Source organism: Diabrotica virgifera, chromosome 1 (genome assembly GCF_917563875.1).
Source record: "Diabrotica virgifera virgifera chromosome 1, PGI_DIABVI_V3a".
NCBI lineage: Eukaryota > Metazoa > Arthropoda > Insecta > Coleoptera > Chrysomelidae > Diabrotica > Diabrotica virgifera.
The window spans coordinates 12,538,167-12,557,652 of NC_065443.1; the positions used below are offsets into that span (position 1 = coordinate 12,538,167).

Here is a 19,486-nt window from a genome sequence, read left to right on the forward strand (position 1 = left end):
GTAATAATGAGAATGAAAACAATAGAGGAAAAAGAAGAAAAGAGAAGAAAGGTAGTAAACGAAAACATAAAAAGTTACAAATTAAAAGAGGAAAGATATAAGAAGAAATTCCAAGAAAAATTAGATAATACTCTGAAAGGTAGGGCAAAAAGTACAAATATAGAAGAAAAATGAGGATAGAAGTAGAGAGTATAGAAAATACAAATACTAACATGAGGAGAACGGAATGGTGGACGGAAGAAATACGAGAGAAAATAAAGAACAAGAAAGACAAATGGAAGAGATACCTAAGCACAAAACACCCGGAAGATTACGAGGCATATAAAGAAAAAAGGAAAAAGTTTAAAATAGCGGTGAAAGCAGGAAAAGAATGGTCATGGGAGAGATTTGGACAAAAAATGACAAAAAATTATAGGGAAAACCAAAAACTCTTCTACGGTACATTAAAACAACTCAGACAAAAGAAAGAGCACACGATGCCGAATATAAAGAATGGAAACGTACTAACAGAAGAAAAACAAATAATGGAAAGATGGAGAGAATTTCAAAGAGCTAACTCGTGCAGACACGGACAACATAGGGGAGATACAAGAAAGGAATGAAGAACAACAAGTGGAATCCATAACAAGAGAGGAATTAGAGTAAGCAATAGAAAGAGTAAACTTGGGCAAAGCACGAAGCAAGGATGATATCAGCCCGGAATGATAAAATTCATGGGGACAGAGGGAATGGATAGCATGAAAGAACTAATGAATGATATCATAAATAGAGCAGAATTACCAAAGGACTGGAAGAAAGACCCTATATTACGAATACACAAAAAGGGAGACAAGAGAAACTGTAATAATTACCGAGGTATCACCATAGCAAGTATCCCTGGGAAGGTATTCGCAAGAACAATAGAGTCAAGAATAAAAACCCAAATAGAAACAACTATGGAAGACACACAGTGTGGATTCAGGAAGGATAGAAGCAAGCAAGACCTAATATTCACATTAAGACAAGTAAGTGAGAAGGTAATCAAGAAGAATAGAGAGGTACATATGTGCTTCATTGACCTGGAAAAGGTGTTTGACAGAATCCGAAGAAAGGACGTATGGAAAAAACTAAAAGAAAGGGGAGTCGACAGACACATAATAGAAGTAATAGAGGATATGTACAAAAATAATACAAATACAGTAAAAACCAATAACGAGGAATCCAGAGAATTTACTACGGGTCAGGGAGTCAAACAGGGATGCGTACTGAGTCCACTGCTATTCTCAGTGGTACTGGATGAAGCGATAAAGAAAACCAAGAGAATAATAAGAAAACTAACATCAGGATACTGGCAAATGAAACGGACTCAATTATCGGAGCTACTATTTGCAGACGACATGGTATTGATAGCAGAAAACAGAGAAGACTTACAGAACAATCTTGAAATCCTAGAAGAAGAACTATCAAACATAAATATGAAAATTAATACAGAGAAAACAAAAACAATGATAATTTCAAATACGAGGAAGACACACGTAATAGAATTAGACGGGAAACAACTAGAGCAAGTGGAATATTTTAAACACCTAGGAGTAATAATCGAATCAAATGGTAAACAAAACATGGAAATAAACGAGAGAATGGGACGAACAGGAAGCTAATTTAACGCTATGAAAACAATATTTTTTGGGAAAAAAGAGATACCGGAGAAAGTAAAAACGGCAGTCGTTAAATCAGTAGTTAGACCAACAATCATGTATAGCAGCGAGACATAGACATTGACGGGGAGACAAAAATCCAGAGTCAATGTTATGGAAATGAGGTTCCTGAGGAAAATAGCAAACAGAAAGAGGACAGACAAAATACGAAACGAAACAATTAGACAAAACCTAAAACTAGAACCAATCAATGAAAAAATAGTGGAGGGACAACTTAGATGGTTCGGGCACGTGTGTAGAATGTCGAACGAGAGGCTTACAAAACGAATGTTCGAAACGAGAGTGCAGGGGAAAAACAAAAGAGGAAGACCAAGAGTTATGTGGGTAGATGAAATCAGGAAAGAAGTTGAGAAGAAGGGATTGACATTGGAAAGTGCAAGAAACCTAACGCAAGATCGGAAAGCATGGAGACTACAATGCCAAACTCAACTTCACCAGCCTTACACCTAAAGGTAGAAAGGCTTAGGACTAAGTAAGTAACTAGAGTCAGAGCATTATATCTTTGACTGTACCATGAAATTTGTGAGGTGTAACGCAGAAGCTGAAGGGTTGGCACTCAAACAGCTCCTTAGGTCCTTTAAATTTGCCGTGCCGGGAGCTAAGATGACTAGGTTATCTGCATAGCTCAGGACATGATGCCTCTCGTTGCTAAGTCTAGCTATCAGTCCATCTTTAACCAGATTCCACAAGAGAGGAAACAACACTGTGGACAGCCTCTGGTTACTTGTGTTGACATCGTATTCTCCACTAACATTGAGTGTATTATGGGGCTCCTCAGCATGCAGTTTATCCATCTGCAGCTTGTTTCGTCTATTACTTTTAGACAAGTTGCCACTGTGGTTACTTCGTACGAGATATTGTCGAATGCTCCCTCTATATGGACGAATGCACCCAGTATACCCTCTTGGTTTCCCAGACTCTCTATAAGTACGAGATTGTTCAGTGTTGTTTCCGTAAAAAGACCTGCTCGACACGCATGCTGTCTCTGATGTATCGAACTTTCAATCAATATACCATTCCTAATGAGACTATCAAGTAATTTTTCTAGAATATTCAGTATAAACGACATCAGAGTTATCGGCCTAAGAAACCTAGCTTTTTCCTCTCCGGTTTTGCCAGGTTTGGGTAAAAAAGCCACCCTCATTTGTTTCTATGCTTTTGGTATCTAGCTCAATTCTAAACCACCTATATTGAAGATCCGGAACTCAAACGAAATTTAAAGATGATATAAAGAGGAAGGTGATTAAATATTAACGAAATGAAGAGAGAACACTAGAAAACTAATGGAATCTGATGAGTAGAACCACAATAACTTCAGCAAACTCTATGCTAGGAACTAAAGAAAGTAAATATGACCAATGGTTTGATGATGGGAGTAAAGCGGCAATTGAAGAATGGAAAGACGTATATAAAATATATTTGACTAGACGAACTAGGTGAAAGGATACTTCAGAAGACATTCTGACGAAATAACTACTGTAAGGCTGGTATGGGTAGAAGTTCCAACTGGAGGAAGACCACATGGACGCCCTCGACTCCGGTGGCGAGATAATATAGCAGGAAACCTGAAGCTATGGGCGTGGAGAATTGGATAGAGGTTGCTTAAGACAAAGAAGAATGGAGGCATGTTGTCGAGTCGACTAAACCACACAAGGGTTGTAATGCCACGGAGTAAGAACTACAGAAAGAAAAATGGTATTTGAAAACAAAAGAGGAATAGATGATAAACTAAACAAAAAGAAAAGAAAGCATATAAACAAAAAATTAATGGACGTGGAAATAAACATTAGGAAAGACAAAACACGAAAGGCATATAAATTTATCAAACAAATAAAACAAGGATATAAACCAAAAACTAATCTGTGCAGGAATAAAAACGGAGCAATAACCAGCAACACTAAAGAAAAACTGCTGACGGAAAACTCTTACAATGATGATGTATAACACACAGAACATGAATTTTTGGAAGAAGCAAAAAATGACGAGAATGAGATAACAAATCCACCAATAATAGAAAAAAAGGGAAATAAAAAAAAAGGATTAATGAGAGTTTCCAAATCCAAATCCATTTCCAAATCAAATAAAATAAACACAAAAAATAATAAAATCTCGTTTTATCTGACTTTTGCTTATTTTCGTATACTACCGGATGTTCATTCTTATTGTCTTGCAAAAAGTAAGTAATGTTAAAAACGTCTTAACCCGACGAAAAATCAATCCGTCATAAATGAATAAATATCTTTTCAGACAGAAAATAAACTAGTCTTCATCCCGATTTGGAGTTGTGACCTTAATGGTCTTCGTACTGGTTCTAGAAACTAGAATGTATGCAGTATGGTACAACGACATTTAATCCTATACCGTTTTAAGAATCGCCAACCGGAATCAGATAATAAGGATTTAGTTTAATAAAAAATGTGATTAATTCTGAGAGTAATATTACTGATGTAAATGTAACACATTCCTAATAGAATCACGGTTAGTCAAATTATCTTTAATAGTTGCATTAAAAGTGAACTACTTTATGGAGAACATGGAAACAGGACGAAACTACAACAAAAAACTGCAAATTTTTGTAAATAAATCTTTAAAAAAAAGATCCTGAAAATATACGTATAATGGCCCAACAGAATAACTAATATAAACCATAGGAAAGAACAAAGCAAACTAACATCTACAATCAAGGAAAAAATGTGAAAATGGATTGGCCATATTTTGGGGAAAGATCAAAGCAACATAGCGAGAGAAGCACTTTAATGCCAACCAGAGGGGAAAAGAAAGAGAGAAAGACCAGACAATAGCTGGACTGAAAAGAACTAAAACGAGAGAGTACGAAAAAATTGTACTAAGACGCGGCTAAGTCAAAAATAGAGCAATAAATAGAAGAGAATTGTAAGGAAGAACTATTAGTACACAGTTTATTCATAGAATAAATAAGAAAGAAGGTGTTCTGACCTGGAGGAAATGAGCAATCTTACACTTTTGACCAAGAAACGCAATAGCGCCCAATACTTCACAAGTAGGGATGGAACTAGAGAGACAGAGAGAGAAATGAGATATCTTTAAATGCATAGCTAGTTTGTTTATACCAATCAAGAAACCTAATTAGCGACCATTGACAGATATAGGCCTGAAATTGTTATGTAACGAGTTTGAAAAATATTATCTTTTAACGAAGTCGTCAATGACTACTCATTGTCATTTAGAAACAAAGAATTCCACAAGATTGAAGAAAAGAAATAACACACCACAAGAATTCCAGAGACACTCATAGGAAGAGGCTCAAAGATGACAACAATACAAAGGATATGAAACAAGTACAACACCATAACAACATTTAAAACAACCAACACGCCCAGATATATCCTGTCCAAAACCAAACCCAACAGCACACAATATAGGTAAAAGAACTGCATCTACAAAATACGCTGTGAATGTAACAATTTCTGTGTGGGAGAAACTGCAAGACAACTAAGCGTCAGGATCAACGAGCATGATGAACATACATCAAAAATAGGGACTTTGACAAATCACTGATATGCAAACATGCCTGGGACAAGGGACAATGAACACAGACCACAGTGGAAAGATGCATCAATAATTATGAAGGGAACAGACATGAAAAAGAGAAAAATCAAAGAAGCAGCCCTTATCCTACTAAATGAAGAAAGGAAAAGTGAACAACAAGAATATAATAATAATAGCGGATAAGAAAATGTGAAACGCACGTCTTCAATCGTATACAATATATATGCAACACATAATACACAAACACAAGATGAACACTCCCAAATACAGAATTACACAAAACATTATAGAAATAATCAGAATTTGATGTACAATAGGGTAAAAACATCCCCCTCAGATCTTTTCAGCTTCAGCCAATCATGGGTGTTGCCTATAACACCATAGTCTCTATCTATATCTACGTGAGTCTCAATTTTGATAAGTCCTTCTCAACACCTTATCGCTTATACACTCTTTCAATACAATTTCTTAGTAATTTTTTTTTTTGAAAACGATTAACGTCATATTTTTAGGCAAAAACGCAAATTATCAGTAGTAATTGCACAAGAGCTCTAAAATTATCGAGTTTTTCCCGAGTGACACTTTGACAGTTTTAATTTCACGACCCCAAGGGGAGTGAAATTATGTCAAAGTATCACGAGGGTAAAAATTCGATAATAATTTTAGAGATCGAGTGCAATTTTTGGCGATTATTTCATGAATAAAACTGTTCAAAACCAAAATTTTATTGTAATTTATTTATGTAAGTACAAATTAGTACAATTAAACACACAGTTGCTATAAATATTTGACGGTTGAAAGTCATCACTTTTATAATTTTTAAAACATTAATTGTCATTAATGTCACTGCTGAATGTATTTTTTCGTAGCAACGAAGGGCATCTGACCTAATATACTTGACGACTGGATATTATCAAAAATTATCAGTTTTATTTTTATTTCTGTAGCTTTCTATTGGTCAGAATCTCCTATGAATGAAATAATCATTACAATCAACTGTGTCTAATCCCATATAAATACAATATTTAACTTAAACATACCATAAGAAAACTGTTTCAGAGTATATATTTGGTTAAATATGTATATGTACAGTAAAACTCATTATTTATCTGCAACCGCGAGGAAAAGACACGACATTCGTTCGTTGACGCGGTGTAAGCGACCTGAGGGTTTCAGTTAAATCTGTTCAGTTATATCTAAAACTCAAAAAGCTCTTTGGTTACATGTCCAGAGTATACTTTATTATTTAATTCAATTTTTGTAATAAATTCTACATCGGATGTCCGTTATAAATTAGATTCCGCAAAAATTCCAGACGCTGAATCAACAGCTCCGATCGATTTCCCATTACACTCATTCCGCTCCTGGAGACAGGATGAGTCATCCCGTTTTCCCACAGCAGGGCGCACTTTCCCCAAAACTCACTTTCGCAGTTCCATTTTACTCCATTCTCCCGTGCTTTGTTGAAACTGGTAACTGTAATCTCAGAGGCGAGGCCGGGGGTCGTATTGAAATAGCTCTGAATGTCAACCCAAACAATGCTTCGTTTGTGTTGCAAAGACCTTCAGAACAGGAATATTCAGAAACACCTGTTAATTCTATCACTTATTCCCTTTGTTATTTAATTTTAAGGGGAATGGGGCAAACTGTATTCAGAATACCCTTTGTGTCTCATTTAATTATTAAAATTAGCTATAAGAGGTCCGCTTTTCAAAGAATGACAAAAATTCTTTATAAACTCTACCTTATCGTTGGATATCCGATACCAATTTGTAAACATTCATTTGTTCCATATGGCTATAAGGAGTGGAAACATGGACTCTTAGGATTACAAGTATGAGGCGTATAGAAGCCTTTGAGATGTGGGTTTTTCGAAGGATACTGAAGATCTTTTGGACATCGCACGTGACTAACAACGAGGTGCTGAGAAGAATGGGGACTGAGGGAGAACTCCTAAATATTGTAAAAAAAAACAGAAAACGAGTTATCTATAGTGCGTTTCAAGTTAAGAATAGAACATTGCGGAGATAGCCCCATTTATTTCTCATGAAGGATAGAAGCGCGCCGATGCCACGTTGTACTGACTAGAATGAATCGTATATCGGCAGTCGAGTATCCTCCCGTCCACGAGAGGTTTGGCAACATTGATCTTCGTCAGCGTAACGTTCTATTCTTAACGTGAAATGAAGTATAGGACATATTTACAGAGGAAAACGATATAACTTTTTTCGACTCATAATGGAAGGGAAAGTGGAAGGAAGAAGAGGTCTAGGAAGAAGAAAATTCTCCTGGCTGAAGAACGTAAGAGATTGGACAGGCATGGATACACATTCGATACTAAGAACAGCTCAAGATAGAGAGCAATTTGCTATAGTTATAACCAACCCTTAAGAAGAAGAAGAGAAGAGATAAATATGGAAAGTGGAGGAAAGACGTATAAATCTAAAAGAATACAAGAATTGAAAGTGAAAAAATACTGACTGTTCATTTTCAACATCTCAATAACTGCTGAAAATTGCTCCATTAAAGTAATGTTTTGTATGCCACGTATTTTGGGGAAGACGAAATTTTGCCAGAAATGATAAAGTATCTACTAGGAGGGAAAAGGAATGGCTGTGGATAATTTGTAAAGAAGCTTGGAAGAAACAAAGGATGTGAAAAATTGGGAAATAATTTACTCGTTCCAATACATAAAAAAGGAGAATAAACTCAATGTGCAAACTGCAGATCAATATGCCTAGCCCAAGTTAGCTATAACGTGGAAGACTACCTGAAAACCACGAACGTAAGACAATGGAGGAGAAGGGCCCAAGAGAGATCTGAATGGAAGGACATAGCCAGACAGGTAAAGACCCATCCAGGGCTACGGTCAAAAGAAATAAAGGACCAAAGCAATAAGGAGATAGGATAAGGAATAAAGAAAACGAAAATAATAAGGAGATTAAATAATGCAATGGAATAATAATATTAGAAAAAATAACAACGTACGAATATCTGGGCAGCATTATAACTGTTAATTACACAATTAACATTTAATATAACAATACTAATAGGACACAAAGATGTAAAAATAGAAGTGGATGAAAAATTCACAATACGATAACAGTACCAATAATAACCTACGCAAGCGAAACCTGGACAATTCAAAAAAATAATAATCAAAAATCAACTCAATTGAAATGAAACATTTGATAAAAATGTGCGGAGAAACAAAATGGGACACAGAGGTGTAACCAGGATGATCCTAAGAGGGGGGTTACAACTAGTTTATTATATGGTCTCTGGGGGTATGGAATAGTAATGGCGTTAAGCGTATAGAGCTCAAAGTACATCCAAATGCGGGGGGTTATAACCCCAAAAACCACCCCCTGGTTACGCCTCTAATGGGACATGTTAAGAAAAGAAGATATCAGACAAATGACAAAGCAGAAATCTATTACTGATATCATTAAACAGAAGCAAATGTTCTGGTTCGGACATTGATAGAATGAAACGAGAAAGAATTACAAGACAAATGTTAGCATTAGGAAATAGAAGAAAAAAGATAAGGGGAAGACCTGGAAGGAAATGTATAGGTCAGATCGAAGAAATAGGAAGAAATAAAGGGAAAGGGAAATGTTTACGACGATACGCCGACAAGAAAAGATAGCTACGTTTGGTATTTGTAGATCTTAAGAAGGCTTACGACACAGTTCCTAGACAGGAGCTATGGCGATCAAAGAAATATTTGAGAAGTTGGAGGGTTAGAGAACGGCCATTAAAAAGGGAGGACTTAAAGTTAGCAGGTCGAACGTGGAGTACATTTGGTTAGGAGGAACTGGGATAGTTGGGGAAAAACTAGGACGAATAGAGAAGTTTAACTACCTTGGCTCATTAATAATGGTAAACGGGACACTAGATTAAAAAATCGGGGAAGAACTAAGAGGGAAGATATACGAGAGTGTGGTGAGGCCTGCATCGGTATACGGCGGTGAAGTGTGATAAAGAAGATAAACCCGAAGGAACCGGGTTGACTACAGTCTCCAAAAAGATTCAAGAACAAACACGGGAATAGTTTGGTCACGTTAGATGTAGAAATGAAAAATATATGGGACGAAGGATAGGAAGGATCAACAATATTGATACGAGTAAATTAGACGTACAATACAGAGGAGATACGTTAAAGAGGAACAAACACATAATAGATATGTAGAGAACTTGATTGGGAAGATAAATTCTAGCTGTCCATTGAAAGGTAAAATTATAAACTCAGATGCAAAAAAACGGGGGTATTCCCATTTCGGCCCACTATAATCCTTTAATACTTTATGATACCCCAGGTACATTTTAAAAACCCCCCAGCTCGGCTCGAATATTAACAGGTAGGTATTAGGGTGTATTCCCATCTCGGCCCACAAATTTATCTTGGAATTATAGATTAGGGAAAATATACTGTTTGTGTATCTGCTACGCCACTGCTCATGTAGTCAAAAGCAATTATTTCTAGTTGAAGATACACTAATGTCACTGTTTTTGTACTATGTTTTAAAAAGCATGTTATTCGGTCGACACCTCGTAGTGTAATTAATGTATCTTTCAATTTCAATTAACTACTAGTTCAGTATCCAGGCAAAATCTAAATGACATCTTTAAGTATAAATGAAATGTTTAGTCAAAGAGGAAAATTGTTATTAGTGTGTGAACGTTATAAATTTAAAGAACAAACACGAAAATTAGCTTCAGGTGAAACAAAGTGGAGATGTGTAAAGGATAACTGCAAAGCATCTTTCCATTCCCATTTCAATAATTCAATGTATCAAACTCATCCTTCATTATTTATATTTTTAAATTCAATTTTAAATATACAAGCTGAAGTTCATGTTAAGTGTAACAGTATAAATACACCCCATAAATGTATAAATATACATTCAAAAAAGCGCCATGATTTTATTAACACAAATGTTAATGAATACAACAACCATATGTTATCGCAACTAGAATATGTTAAAATATTATCAAAGTATTATAATTTTTTTATATGCTTTTATTTTTATTGGACTATGTATAATTATATATCTATTTAATAAAGTTATTCTATAAATGTGTTTTTTTCCATTGAGATGTAAAATTATTTGATTGTAACAATTAATATCTCATGGGCCGAGCTGGGTATATTTTATATCGGGCAGTTTTAATCTTTGCGCCGGCTTGCGACATTTTTAAAAGACCTACCTGTTTCTTGGGCCGAGATAGGCACTGCCCAAAAAACGCAACGGAGAAAAATTTTTTGTAATTCAAAGTATTCCAATTTTTTATTTTTTAGCCCTATTTTGATGATTTTTTTAGCACACTGTGTATAAATTTATAAACTTTAATTTGGTATAGTCAGTTTTTTGATAAAATTTTATATTTGACTTATTGTACGGGGTTAATTAAAACGTGTTTTTTATCCTAATTTTGAAACATCCTCTGAATTGATATTTATTGAGGGTTCGTTGACTGCACACCGGTATATTGAGGAAATTTTAGCGAATCACGTAGTACCCTTTTTTCAATATATCGGCGATGATTTTCTATTAATGCAAGATAATGCGCGACCCCACTCTGCAATCTGTGTCACGCAATATTTAGAGGAAGTTGGTATTAATAAAATGAACTGGCCAACGTGTTCGCCAGATCTGAACCTAATAGAGCACGTTTGGGACATGCTTGGTAGAAATATTAGAGGTCGCGAAGTCGCACCAGCCTCAATTAACGAACTTTGCGTGGCTCTAGATAGAAGAGGAATGGGAAAACATCCATCAAGATGATATTCGCAACCTCATAGACAGCATGAGCCGACGTGTACGTACAGGCAGTTATAGAGGCTAGGGGAGGCAATACCAAGTATTAAGTTATTTTTTAGTAGTTTTTCTTTGTTATTTGCGTACTTAGGTTAAATTATATCTAAGTTGTTTTTTATGTTTTGTTATTGTTACCATTGTTCATTAAAACCAAGATCATGTCGTTGCTTTTAATCAATATTTAGATACAGTGCTTCGTCGTATTACAAATTAATACAAACGATAATGGTAACAATAGGAAAAGTCGTAAATTGTGGGTGGCAAAGTCATTTCGCTCCTAAAAATGAACCAATTTTCACATGAAACAAAAAACATAATACTTAGACTTAGAAGACATGGTTGCAACCGAAAAACAAGGTTTTACGAAAATCCGTTAACGGAATTATTCCACAGGATATTTCAAAGTTAGGATAAAAAACCACCTTTCAATTAACCCCGCATAATAAGTCAAATACAAAATTTTATTAAAAACTCACTATACCAAATTAAAATTTATAAATTTTTACACAGTGTGCTAAAAAATCATCAAAATAGGGCTAAAAATAAAAAAAAAACTGTTTGAATTTGATCAAAATTTTCTCCGGTGCGTTTTCTTTGCATCTGAGTGTATTTCGGTATTAAATTAAAAAAGCCGAAACCGAAATATCTAATATCAGTTTGGCTTTATGTAAGACAGATCAACAATTAATGCAATTTTCATTGATGAAAAAATATAGTGATAAAGAAACAAACGTTCATATGGTATTCATTGATCTTGAGAAAGCATATGATAGAATTCATTAAGAGATTCTGTGGTGTGCACTCAATAAGAAAGGTGTCCCCAATGAATATGTAAAGATTGTGAGAGACATGTATGAGGGAGTAACAATTATTGTTATGCTGGGGTCACAGTAACGTCTAATGCCGTTAATTAACGCATTATTTGCCATCTCTGTAATGCAAATAATGCGTTAATTAATGGCATTAGACGTTACTGTGGCCCCAGCATTAGGAGAGGTGCAAAAGATACTGCTAAGTTTCATGAGAAAGTAGGACTGTGCCAAGGCCCAGTGCTTATTTATTCTCATTAGCTTTGGATCAGATATCAACGCTACGACATGGTAACATTTCACGGTGCTTAATGTATGCTGATGATGTAGTGTTGGTAGGAAATAGTGAAAGCAGCTTATAATAAAAACTGGAAAAGTGGAGACAAGAGCTTGAAGAAAAGGTTTAAAACTCAGTGGGACAAAAACAGAGTATGTGCAATGTTAATGTTCATTTTAAAATGGGGTACTTAGTATCGGTAATGGAAAAATATATAGAGATGCAAGCAGTAGAATTAAGGTTGCATAGATGAAGTGTAACGAAGCGAGTGGTGTGTTGTGTGACAGAAAAATTACAATTAGGCTAAAAGGAAAATTCTATAAAACAGACATAACACCGGCTAAAATGTACGGAACTGAATGTTAGGCAGTTCAAAAGAAAGAGGAACAACTAATGCATATGGCGAAAATGGGAATGCTTAGATGGATGAGTGGAGTAACAAAAAAAGAAAAATTAAGAATGACTATAGTAGGGAAATATATAAGAAGTATATTAGGTTGCACCAGCTGATGCCAAAAAGAGGGAGCATAGGTTAAGATGGTTTGGTCATGTTCAACTTCGTGACACTAATCATTCAAATATGCAGAAATTTTTAAAATTCAAATGAAAAAATAAATTGACGATGTTCGATGAACGAATTTAGAGGCTAAAAACCGGAAAAATTCCATTAATTACCACATCCTGCTATCGGTGCGGACCGACTACAATTCAGCAAGGTCTGACCAGTCGTCAAAGTCTGTCAACTGTCAAGGGTAACACGACATGCCGGCAGGAACATGCAATATTGATGAATTCGGCATATTGAGTCTGGAAAAACCTACCAATACCAATTTATTCACCATACAAACAGGATTTCAACGAAATAATAAATCACCATAAACTACGAAAAAATAGTTTTTAGATAGTTTATAGAATATAGTTCCTAATAAAATGAGAATCTATAAAAGTTCTTATATAGATTAGAATGAATTTTATAGTTATTCTTAACGTAAATATACTATCAAAGTTAATAAAGGTAGTAATTTAATTTTTTGTAAATGCAGGAAATTTCCATGACAATAAATTTGTCTTAAAGAAGATTAGTCTTGTGGTGATAGCTTGAGCAAAGACGTTCGTCCACACCTATTCCAATCTATCAGTTCTAATCACCGCATAAAAGATCCAATACGTAAAAAAGAATCGATACTTAAGGTCTAAGGACTTACCGGCTGAGGCCAACGGGGCCCGACATGTGTGGCAAAAGCATTGCATAACGGATTCTCTGACTAGCCCGATGAGCATTTTGACGGTTTTTTCTTATTCGTACGTTCACAACCACTGATACCGCTCCTGATGAGGGTTTTGATGTGTTTGCCGAAATTTGCGTTACTTCCGTGATAAACTGACCGCCTTTTCCGTTGATACTGACGGAAAGGGGAGAACCAAGGAACCAGGAATAGAGAATGGAGGGCGGTGTTGTCGCGTCGAGGTGGAAAGCGCCGTGGAAAGCCAGGGGTGGATGGCTGAAAGGGATGGAATTTCCCGAAAGATATGGCACACAAGACTAAAAATAGCAGTCTTAGTATTGTTCTGAAGCTATTTTCTTATGGCATCTTAAAGCATTTTATTATTTTTGTGGGGAATAAGGCACAATTTTACTTTAAATTAAATTTATTTGGTGTTTCGATAAAGAATACATAATAATTTCTATAAAGATAAAGATCAACGGGACCTTATACCAAATGATCAAATGAGCCAACGAGACCTTTGGAAAAGAGGATATGTAGAATATTATTCAGATTATTTAGCAGATTACAGCAGAAAATTAATTACATCTGATTACAGCAAGGCACCTCATTTCTATGGAGTACCGAAAGTTCATATTCGAAAGCAAATACCCGAATTAGACCTAAAATAATATATAATATATATACTAAATGATTTCCAAAGTTTTCACTGTATTCCTTCACTCAACTGTTCTCTCCAGTTCTCTCTGTTTAGTTAGTACCCTTCCTGTAGATCTGCCTTTCTTTCCATTGCTTCGTCCTCTTCATCTCTGAGAGATGTTCGGGGTCTACCTCTCTTCCTTCTTCCCATCGGGCTCCACTCTGTTATTTTATTTATCCAACTATTTTGGTCTGCTCTTCTGATATATCCGTACCAGCTTAATCTCTTCTGTTCCATATAATCTATTATATCTGAGTTCATTTTCATTATTTTCTTAATCTCTATGTTATTTATTCTATCTCTTCTTCATGCTCTGTAGCTTTTCCTTAGTAATTCTATCTCTATTAGATGTTCCGTTGTTCCTTTGTTTGCTATTATGAAACCTAAATAGGTACTTGTACTTGTCTGTTCCTATTATTTGTTTACCTTCGTCTATTTCTAGCCGTTTTATTTCTGTATTCTCGGTTGTTAGGTATTTAGTTTTCTTTGAGATGTGGTGCTGGAGAAGAATGCTACGCATACCTTGGACAACTTATCGGACAAAAGTTTCCATTCTAAACCAACTCGAGGTTTAAAAAAAGGCTGTCCACAATATGTCTGCAACGAATTCTGCAATTCTTCGGTCACGTGGTTCGCAGATAGTTTGGAGAGATTAATTGTTTCTGGAGACGTTTCGGGGAGAAAATTAAGAGGACAATCACCAACTGGATGGTTTGACCAAATTAAGAATTCAGCTGGAAACTCATTCTGCGAAGCTCTTAGAGCAGCTGAAGATAGACCAATGGAAAAAAATTGTTAGGAATATTGGAGGAAATCGCGATCCTCAGTCATGGGGAAATGACAAGAAAGTGAGTTCTAGTTTTATCATCATAAAAGTGCGAGGTTATCTTCTTCTTGTGTGATCACTATTTGGTCGTCACTCGTCAGCAAAACTTAGGATATATAGGTATTCGTTTCCTCCTACTGGTATACCCATTCCTTCGCACTTTCTTTTTCACGGTTTCATGTTTTTTTCCAGGAATATATTGAACAATATAGAGGATGTGGAGTAGCCCTGTAGCAGTCCCTTTATTGTATTAAATGGACTGCATATTCTATTGCCCGTTTTGATAGTTTTCTATTTTGTTATTTTTGTATAGAGTGCTTTTATTGCTTTTATTAATATTCGTAGAACTTCGATGCCTTCCATTGCTTCCCATAAATGTGTTTTATCTACGTCGAAAAAGCATTTGATTGGGTCACCCACGACAGACTGATAGGTGTATTCGCACTTTCTTTTTCATGGTTTCAGGGTTTTTTCCAGGAATATTTTGAACAAGATAGGGGATGTGGAGTAGCCCTGTAGCAGTCCCTTTATTGTCTTAAATGGACTGCATATTCTATTGCCCGTTTTGATAGTTTTCTATTATGTTATTTTTGTATAGAGTGCTTTTACTGCTTTTATTAATATTCGTAGAACTTCGATGCCTTCCATTGCTTCCCATATATGTATTTTATAGACTTCGAAAAGGCATTTGATTGGGTCACCCACGACAGACTGATAGGTGTATTGCAACAGGTGGGAATTGATGACAAAGACTTTCGTATTATCAAATGCTTGTCAGAATACGACGTGGAGTGAGACAAGGGTGTATTTTATCGCCCCTACTTTTTAATATCTGCTCCGAATTTATTTTGAAAAAAAGCCTTAGATGAAGATACAGGCATTAAAATCAACGGAATTAAAAATCCACAAGGAAAAAGTTTTCCTGACAACGGAATTAATGTCAGCAATGTCAGATACGCAGGTGACACGATACTTCTTCATTCATTTCGGATGTTGGCGACCATCATCATGGCAATCTGTAGGTACTTTGCAAACTGTTGCTCTGAAAATATTTGTGATTGTTGTGTTGAATCACGTACGTAGGTTTGTATTTGGAGAAGACACAAGATCCTTTTTAGAGTGATGACAGCGTCGATTCAGACTGTAAAAATATTCTGATATCGACTCCGACCTAAAGTTAAAAGAATCTGAAGTTGAAGAACTTGGCGAATTAGCTGAAGAGGAATTGGATAATCAAGCTGAAGACAGTAGTCATTCAACTGTTGATGCACAACAGCCACATAATCTAGATCCAAGTTTCGATTGGACAGTTCATAATAGCTATTTGTATAACAAGGGAAGAGAGTGCTACTTTTCCTCACGAGAATGAAGTTTACTGCCCGACGCGTAGCGGAGGGCAGTAATCATTCAAGGGAGGAAAAGGCACTTTACTCCCATGTTATACATATGGTTTTTCCACCTTCCCCAAATTTTCCATTTTTCATGTTTACTTAATTTATTTATGTAACTAACCAACTACTTAGAATAGCTCGAGACAGAGACAGTTTCGCCATGTTAATCGCCAACGTCAAGGGGACTTGATAGGGCACGTTAAGAAGAAGAACTAACCAACAAAATTTATTAAAACTAAAACTAACAAGTAGGTACAATATAACTGTCAACTGTCAAATATAAGTCAAATTATTAAATAATGTAAGCATTGTTAAATCAAAATAACAATTTACTGTTTTTTACCATTCTGAAAAATACAGGATGTTTTATAAATAAACGTTAAAATGTATAGATGCTTACGTAATAGAAAATAGATATTGTACAGGGCGTCAATAAGTTATATTTCATGAATGAAATACCATGACGTCACTTTTACTTTTCCTCCCTACAGTCAGGTCCGGAAAAGTATACTTTCGGTAGAGGTAGGTGAGAACAGCTATTTGTATAACAAGGGAGGAAAGTGCTACTTTTCCTCCCGAGAATGAAGTTTCAGGTAATCATTCAAGGGAGGAAAATGCACTTTACTCCCATGTTATACATATGGTTTTTCCACCTTCCTCAAATAACAAGTCATTTTTTCATTTTTACTTAATTTATTTATGTAACTAACCAACAAAATTTATTAGAACTAAAACTAACAAGTAGGTACAATATAACTGCCAACTGTCAAATATAAGTCAAATTATTAATGTAAACATTGTTAAATCAAAATAACAATTTACTGTTTTTTAGCATTCTGCAAAATACAGGGTGTTTTATAAATAAACGTTAAAATTAATAGATACTTACGTAATAGAAATTAGATATTGTACAGGGCGTCAATAAGTTATATTTCATAAATGAAACACCATGACGTCACTTTTACTTTTCCTCCCTAGGGAGGAAAAATATTTTCCTCCCTAGGGAGGAAAAGTACAACTTTGATCCCTACAATCAAATCCGGAAAAGTATACTTTCGGTAGAGGTAGGTGGAAAAACTATTTTTTTCTTTCATACCGTAGGTACTGTTTCTTTATTACTGTTGGGACATATTTGTCCCATCATTCATTATTGATGGGATAAATAATATTTGTCCCAGAAAAACTAGTTTATGCAAAATTTCAAATTCACTATTTATGTCTTTTTTTAACTTAAAATGACCGGATATATTCTTTAAATATATTATATTTAAAATGAAAGTATAATAAAATCTTAAAGTCGAATTAAAAGGGTTTAAATCCTGTACTGACCACAATCAAATAGATTCTTGTAAAAATCGTCAGTTGTTCGTAATTTTGGATGATCCGGCAACAGTGTCTGACGCCCGAGACGGCTCGAGACGCGATGACGCGTCCTGCGGTCGATATGTCGGGCGTAGCCGACGGACAGAACGACGCCAATGTCTTCGACTGACTCGATTTTATTCCATGCGATGCCTGTTCTCAGACGTAAGGTGACGACAACATCGACGACGGCAATTCCAGGGTGTCATTAACGAATGAACGTCCCGTAGTGGAGCGCCCTTCCTGCGTCTTGCCCTACTGCAGGATTATAGCTGATTCGGGTTTATAACCGATCTACTATTTCGTCGATGGATAAATTTTATGATCTGAGCTGGCTAGACTGAGATCCGCAGAATAAATAAATAACTACAATATGGCAGTAAATGTTTACGTAACTAGGTTTTTATATCCGGCATGAAAAGAATTTATCAAAAAGAGCTACAAGCCATATACCTCACAAAAGAATGCATTTTAGACCCTATTGCACAATTTAAAAATACACTAAGCATCAAAATTAACGCACCACCTTAAAAATGGGACATTTTTTATGTCTTGTATTTTCTAAACCTGTTGTCCGATTTTAGGGATTTTTTAATATGTTATAGCTTTATTCTTCAAGAATATCGATGTAATAATATTGTTGCTAAACAGATAAGTCTCATTGTATGCCGGGTGTAACAATGATAGTGTGTTTTTCCTCAAAGTTTGGAACATCCTGTGGAATATTCTGGCATATATAAAATATTGAAATTAAAGCTCAACTGTAGTCTTAGGTTTTCTTAACATTATGCTTTTTGATTCATTCGGTTATGTTGGATAATAAAAAAGTTAGGTACTTTAACAACTAACAACGTTATTCATCAATACAGGGTGTTTCTAAATAAGTGCGACAAACTTTGAGGGGTAATTCTGCATGAAAAAATAATGACCGTTTGCTTTATAAACATATGTGCGCAAATGCTTCGTTTCCGAGATACGGGATGTTGAATTTTTTCTTACAAACTGACGATTTATTTATTGCTCTAAAACCTTATTGCGCATTTTTTGGCATACAATTAAGAATTTTATATTCACCATTGGCGTGCATACGGGTAATATGACCGGGTAATATGACCCGTATGTACTCCAATGGTAAATATAAAATTCTTAATTGTATGTCAAAAAATGCGCAATAACTACCTCTTAAAACCTACTAAATTTTATTTGCATATCTCAACCGGTTTTAGAGCAATAAAAAATAAATCGTCAGTTTGTAAGAAGAAATTCAACATCCCGTATCTCGGAAACGAAGCATTTGCGGACGCGGACATATGTTTGTAAAGCCAACGGTCATTATTTTTTCATACAGAATTACTCCTTAAAGTTTGTCGCACTTATTTAGAAACACCTTGTATTGATGAATAACGTTGCTAGTTGTTAAAGTACCTAACTTTTTTATTATCCAACATAAGCGAATGAATAAAAAAGCATAATGTTAAGAAAGCCTAAGCGCTTGTTCACAATGGACGTAACCATAAGGTGAACGTAAACCATTATCATTTCGTAAACCGTAATTTGTACATCATTTTATGCAGCGTTCACAATAGACTTAAATTTTACGTAAAGACAGACTGTCTTTACGTAAAATTTAAGTCTATTGTGAACTAATTATTTATATGGGAAATAAGCCACAATTAAAATGAAAAAAAATAATTTTATTAACGTTTCGACGCCCAAATCGGGTTTTTTTAGTATTTTGTATTTTGACAACGGCACCCGATTTGGGCGTCGAAACGTTAATAAAATTATTTTTTTTCATTTTAATTGTGGCTTATTTCCCATATAAATAATTAATCATAAAAATGCCAC

At 35.2% G+C, this 19,486-nt stretch overlaps 1 protein-coding gene across 2 annotated transcripts in view; it reads right to left on the reverse strand.

Annotated features, from left to right (window-relative positions):
• The window catches only part of LOC114325816 (myosin-9), a 99,722-nt gene extending 86,173 nt beyond the window's left edge, over positions 1 to 13,549 (reverse strand). For both annotated transcript variants that reach the window (XM_050654612.1, XM_028273977.2), the window contains exon 1: positions 13,339 to 13,549. In XM_050654612.1, the coding sequence (XP_050510569.1) occupies positions 13,339 to 13,414 (76 nt within the window). In that variant the 5' untranslated portion in view covers positions 13,415 to 13,549. The remainder of the gene's footprint in view (positions 1 to 13,338) is intronic.
• Between the last annotated feature and the right edge of the window lie 5,937 nt (positions 13,550 to 19,486).